General features: G+C 45.8%; 1 protein-coding gene across 1 annotated transcript; it reads left to right on the forward strand.

Annotated features, from left to right (window-relative positions):
* The first annotated feature begins 1,252 nt into the window (after positions 1 to 1,252).
* On the forward strand, positions 1,253 to 4,069 carry Spmap1 (sperm microtubule associated protein 1). The gene is made up of 3 exons (XM_076871219.2): positions 1,253 to 1,459; positions 2,950 to 3,049; positions 3,852 to 4,069. The coding sequence occupies exons 1-3, from the start codon at positions 1,253 to 1,255 to the stop codon at positions 4,007 to 4,009; spliced, it is 465 nt and encodes a 154-aa protein (XP_076727334.1). The 3' UTR covers positions 4,010 to 4,069.
* Positions 4,070 to 6,000: the final 1,931 nt, after the last annotated feature.

The following is a 6,000-nucleotide window of genomic DNA, read 5'->3' on the forward strand; positions in this document are numbered from 1 at the left end:
ATCCTGAAGGATGAGGCAGGAGGATTGCAAGTTTGAGACCACTCTTTGCTATTTGGCAAGACCTTGTCCCAAAACAACTGGGGATAGAGCCCAGCGGGAAAAGCAATTCTGGATTCAATTCTCCCTACCAAAAAAAGTGATTGGGGTGCCAAGTGGATTAGCCAGAGTTCAGGAGACAGGAATTGTGGTCTGGCTATGGATTTGGAAAAGCTTTCTAAGCTTCAATTTGTTCCTCTGTAAAAATGAGAGTTGTAAGTAGATAGATAGCTTTCTGAATACTTTGCTTTGCAAGAGACCTCAGCTGGGGAAATAGTATGTTAATAGTGAGCAGAGAACCTACCTACACTTAAAGCTTAAGGAGCTAGTACTCTTTTTTTTTGGGGGGGGGGGTCAATTCTTTTTTTATTAATTGATGCATGATAATTGTACCTATTTGTGGGGCATAGAGTGATATTTTAATACACACATATGTGTATTGATCAAATCAGCATATCCATCACCTCAAACATTTATCTTTTTTTTTTTTTGTACCAAGGCTAGAACCCAGGGTGCTTAACCACTGAGCAACATCCTCAGCTTTTATTTTATTTATTGATTGATTTATTGAAACAGGGTCTTGCTAAGTTGTTTAGGGCCTCCCTAAGTTGCTGAGGCTGGCTTTGAACTTGCAATCTTCTTGCCTCAGCCTCCCAAGCCAGTGTAATTACAGTTGTGCACTGCCATGTCTAGCTATCATTTCTTTCTTTTTTTTTTTAATTAATTTTTATTGTAGGTTGTTCAAAACATTACATAGTTCTTGATATATCATATTTCACACTTTGATTCAAGTGGGATATGAACTCCCATTTTTACCCCTATACAGATTGCAGAATCACATCAGTTGCACAACCATTGATTTACATATTGCCATTCTGGTGTCTGTTGTATTCTGCTGCCTTTTCTATCCTCTACTATCCCCCCTCCCCCCCTACTATCCCCCCTCCCCCCAGGAGCTAGTACTCTTAAACCTCCCAAATCCAAGCAATATTCTCCCCACTTCGGTGTCCATCTCCTCTTGCATAATCCATCCTAGGGCTATGCAAGCAACTCTCCCCACTGCTCAAGGACCTACACTGTCAACGCAGGGTGAGGGGGACAATAGGGTTTGTGTCGCAGGGGTAGTCCTTGACACCACGTAACAATGCACAGGGCAACCCCCATCAAGGGCCCTCCTCTCCACTAGAAAGACCCTCAAGAATCCACGGAGGTTGGCATGGCGCACTTTTACGAGTGTCCTCTGCGATTGGAGAAGGGCTTTATTTTGGATGGGGTAGCCGTGAGCACGGTGGCCCGTGCCTATGGCTACACTAGGCCCAAACTCTGGTCGGCTATTCCGCCCTACAATGCACAGCAGGACTACCACACCCGCCGGTACTTTCAGAGCCACGTGGTTCCGCCCATTTTGCGGAAAACTCAACAGGTACGAGGACTTCTTGGAGGAGCCCTTGATTTCAGCCCAGGTGGCGCACTGACTTTCCAGATTAGCACCTCGGCAAATCAGCGAGTCTTACTGCAGCGCGCTCAGCCCAGAGGCTGCCTCCGCTTCCACCCCTGGGCCTGTGCTAGCCAACTAGTCCTAGAAGTGGACTAAGGGAAGGCAGGTTCTGAGCGCGAGCTCGCTGAGCTCACAGGACCTTCTACCCCTGAGCCACAGGATGGTCTCATTTCAGGTGTGACTAGGGGCTAGGCCTTTCAAAGTCTTCCTCTCCTTAGTGAGTCCATTTCACTCTTTTGTGACTCCACAGGCCCATCCTTTAGAGTGACCTCACCAAAAAACCCTTGTGACCTGTGAGCAAGACAAAGGGAACAGTCTTGACCGGAGGGCGAGGAGGCTGTGGTCCTGGGGTCACAGTTGCAGGGGTTGGGACTCACTCTCCTGACCTTTGCGCAGAAGGAGAGGAACACTTCACCCCCACCCCGTGCATTCTGAGGACTTGGTGCCTCCCCAAGTCTACCGAACCAGCAGTGATTTCCAGGGACAAAAGATTCTTAGGCAGGGGTCTGATAGTTCCATTTTTTTTCCCCAACACTGTAATTTTGAGGTGGGTGGGGCGGGGCTCCTCGCTCACTATGTTGCCTGCTGAGCATGTTTAATGTGTAAGGTATTCTTTAATCAACAAAACCACCATTCATATGCTGGGAGTGGTGACACACACCTGTAATCCTAGTGGCTCTGGAGGCTGAAACTGGAGGAGAATCACAAGTTCAAAACCAGCTTCAGCAACTGAGAGAGGTCCTAAGTAACTTAGTGAAATCCTGTCTAAAGACTGAAAGAGCTGGGGATGTACCTCAGTGGTAAATTGCCCCTGGCTTAAATCCCCAGTACCCCAAAATAAGCTAAAAAACCCACCATTTGTGGTTGGCATTATTTTTATTTAAAAGATAATATGTATCAAGTCTTTGTTATGCCAGGCTATTTTTTTTTTTTAAAGAGAGAAGTGAGAGAGAGAGAGAGACAGAGAGAATTTTTAATATTTATTTCTTTAGTTTTTGGCGGACACAACATCTTTGTTTGTGGTGCTGAGGATCGAACCTGGGCCGCACGCATGCCAGGCGAGTGCGCTACCGCTTGAGCCACATCCCCAGCCCCAGCCAGGCTATTTACTTTAACTAAATAACTTAAATTTCATAGCAACCCTCCTTTTAGTGATAAGAAAACTGAGGGTCCTAATGAAAAAGCTGCGTAATTGACCCAGGATCACAGCTTGCTAGTGGCCAAGCTAGAGTTGGAATCCAGTGTATGGCAGCACACACTGAGGCCTGCAAGCTGTTGCACAGCTTATTAACTATTTCTAATCTGTCTCCAGTTACCTCTGGCTCTCTCTTCCCCAACAAGTCCCAGGGAGTTTGCACTGTGTACTTCTAGACATGGTTTCTGACAGTCTTCTATATTTTCTTCCTCATTTTCAGGATCATGGCGGTACAGGAAGGGATGGCTGGATAGTAGATTATTTCCACATTTTCGGGCAAGGACAGAGATATCTCAACAGAAGAAACTGGGCAGGGGCAGGCAAGTGCCATCTCACTGTCCAGTCTCACATGATCCCACTAAGGAAGAATAGTATGCACCTCACAATTTAGAGAAAGAAACCAGGCTGCAGGGAGGCCCAGGAATTGCATCCTCCCAGGTTTTCTTCTCCTATGTGAGCACTTCCTCTATACCAGGTGCCTTTTTCCCTCATACTATCCCCAGGTTACTTCTGAGGAAACAGGTATGTTGCATGAAAATGATTTGCTGAGAAGGGCTAAGATGGATTTGAACTTCCTCTCTGTCCACCCAAATGTCCAAGTCCCCCAGATGACTCCCTGAGCAGACTGTGTCACATTTTCCAGGCTTAATTTAGCAGCAATGGGAAGACTAAGAGATTTTTCTGACAGTGTGCACCCTACCTCCACCCCTACTCCATCATCCTTTGGCCTCATGCTGCTCACGTGATCCTTTGCAACATTTGGCTAAATTGACCTCATTCATTTTTCTATGGGTCAGAGGCAAGGATAAAAAACTCTCGCATCTCTGGGGAACAAGAGAAGTTCAGCTAACTGAGAAGTTTCTGGCACTTCCCGTCCCAATACATGTAGTCATGATCTTCCTGTCAGTATTCCTGGTGTGGGGCTTGATTTCTAGAAAGCCGCTGTCACCTGGACTTCACCAGTCCTTGTCTTTTCAATCAAGAGGATCAGGACCCTTGAGAAGTGAACATTTAGCTCCAGGCATGGGGAGTGTAGTGACTATGCGCACCCCTTTCAGCCTGTGGGAATGGGGAAAATGAGAGGGTGTTGCATGCTGGCTCAGCCTCTATCTCTGCCCGAAGGGCATTCCATCCAACAGGTGACCGGGCATGACCACTACAATGTCGATTTGAAGCCAACCACGGGGTTCAACGGTAGGTTTGGCTACCGCCGTAACACCCCATCTCTCCGTCATCACACATCCGTGTTTGGGGAGGTCACTGAATTCCCTCTCTTCTGACAACATTGCTTCCTTATTACAGCCATTGGCCTGAATTTCTAAGAAAGGTGTTTATATGAATTCTCAATGATATTTTATATTAAAATTTATTTGTGTCTCCAAGTGTGTAGTTTCTCCCCTATTGTCAGGGACAAGTGAGCTTTTCTACCCTCAGTTTCTCTACCTCTGGAGAGAAGAGGAGCCAGGGCTTCTCAGGTCTACACCCTAGCACTCCATGCCAGTGAGAGGCCTCAGTTCTCATTTGTTCGCATGATCCGAAGGAACTACATTAGGTTTGTTTTGGAATAACCCAGGTGTCCTGCACTGAGCTACCCACCACCATCCCTGGGAACTTCACTCTTAACCTTCAATGAAACACTTCCCCGGTATCAGTAGCACTCTGAAGTCAGAAACTGGGTACTATTTCTATGAAAAACAGAGTTGGCAATGAGTCTAAAGGGATTGGACCTTGGTTGCCCTGAGAAGGATTTTCTGATATGTCAAATCATTACATTCCAGAAAACTTGAGATTTTTGCCAGGCATGGTGTGGTATATGCTAGTAATTCTAGCAACTTGGGAGGCTGAGGAAAGAGGATTGAAAATTCAGCAGTTTAGTAAAGCCCTAAACAACTTAGCCAGACCCTATCTCAAAGAATAAAAAGTGCTGGGGATATAGCTCAGAGGTTAGTGCCCCTGGGTTCAATCCCCAGTTACCAAAATAAAACAAAACAACAACAAAAAAGCAAACAAAGCCAGATTTCCTTTCTACTCTCAATTCATCTAAAGGCAGGGGCAAACAAGGGGAGAATACAGAGCTTTTTATTTATTTAGTACTGAGGATTGAACTCAGGTGCGTTTACCACTAAGCTACACGCCCCCCAAGTCCTGTTTATTTTTATTTCGAGATGGGGTCTCACTGTTTGTTGAGGCTGACCTACAAACTTGACATCCTCCTGCCTCAGCCTCCTGCTCAGCTTCTCGAATCACTGGGATTACAAGTGTGGGCCACAGGGCATGGCTGTTGTTCTTGGTTGATTTTTAACCCAACGATTCTGATAGAGTATCCAGGATGCTTTGCTTATGCTCTGTCACTTTCCTTTTCAGCTAGTTTGTAGGATGTCAGTTTTAAAGGTCTCCACCCAGTTTATTGGCATTCAGAAATCAAAGCAGATGATGGATTCTAAGAAGGTGAGGCTTCAGAACACAAAGCTTGCCAGAGTTCTAGCATGGTGGAACCCCATTGTACTGAGTCACCATAAGTGGATAAGGAAAGAGAATTATGGGGGCTGGGGATGTGGTTCAAGCCATACTGCGCTCGCCTGGCATGCACGGGACGCTGGGTTCAATCCTCAGTACCACATACAAATAAAATAAAGATGTTGTGTCTGAAAACTAAAAAAAAAAAAAAAAAAAGAATTATGGTAGGGTGTGGGGATGTAGCTGAGGGGTAGAGCATTTGAGTGGAGATGAAGAGGTCCCTGATTCAAGTCCGGGTGCCCCCTTCCTTCTCTAGTATTTTATATCTATAAGTGAGACTAAGAGCCCATTCTTGTCCTGAGATATTTGTTCTTTCCATTTTCCAAGAGACTGCTAAGAGGAAGTCCTCAAAAACTCCCACCTTGGGCTTCAATTAAGACAAAGACTCCAAGGAAATTCTAAATCTCAAATTAGGGCTGACACTGCATGCAGGGGTGAATGCCTATAATCCTGACAGCTGTGGAGGCTGGAAGCAGGAGGAATGTGAGTTCAAAGCCAGACTAGCAGTTTAGTGAGCCCCTCTCACAAAACATAAAAAAGCTGGGGATGTGGCTCAGTTGTTGAGCACCCCTGGGTTCAATCCCAGGGCTGACAGCTCTGAACACAATTTGTCAATATGAGTGACAGATAAAAGGCAAAGATGTACGGGTAACATATTTTTGAAAGCTTAGTGCATGCAAAGCTGCTGCAAATTAAAAGATGAAAGAAGGTTCCTGTTCTCAGGGAGCTTTCAGTCTGGCAGGAGCTGACTCAT

Source organism: Callospermophilus lateralis, chromosome 11 (assembly GCF_048772815.1).
Source record: "Callospermophilus lateralis isolate mCalLat2 chromosome 11, mCalLat2.hap1, whole genome shotgun sequence".
NCBI classification, from domain to species: Eukaryota; Metazoa; Chordata; class Mammalia; order Rodentia; family Sciuridae; genus Callospermophilus; species Callospermophilus lateralis.

Bases quoted from the DNA above. Each gene is read 5' to 3' on its own strand.
- Spmap1 (XM_076871219.2), top strand. From the start codon at position 1,253: ATGGCGCACTTTTACGAGTGTCCTCTGCGATTGGAGAAGGGCTTTATT. The intron at 1,460-2,949 runs GTACGAGGACTT...CCTCATTTTCAG, and splicing joins TTTTGCGGAAAACTCAACAG to GATCATGGCGGTACAGGAAG. The intron at 3,050-3,851 runs GCAAGTGCCATC...CTCTGCCCGAAG, and splicing joins AAGAAACTGGGCAGGGGCAG to GGCATTCCATCCAACAGGTG.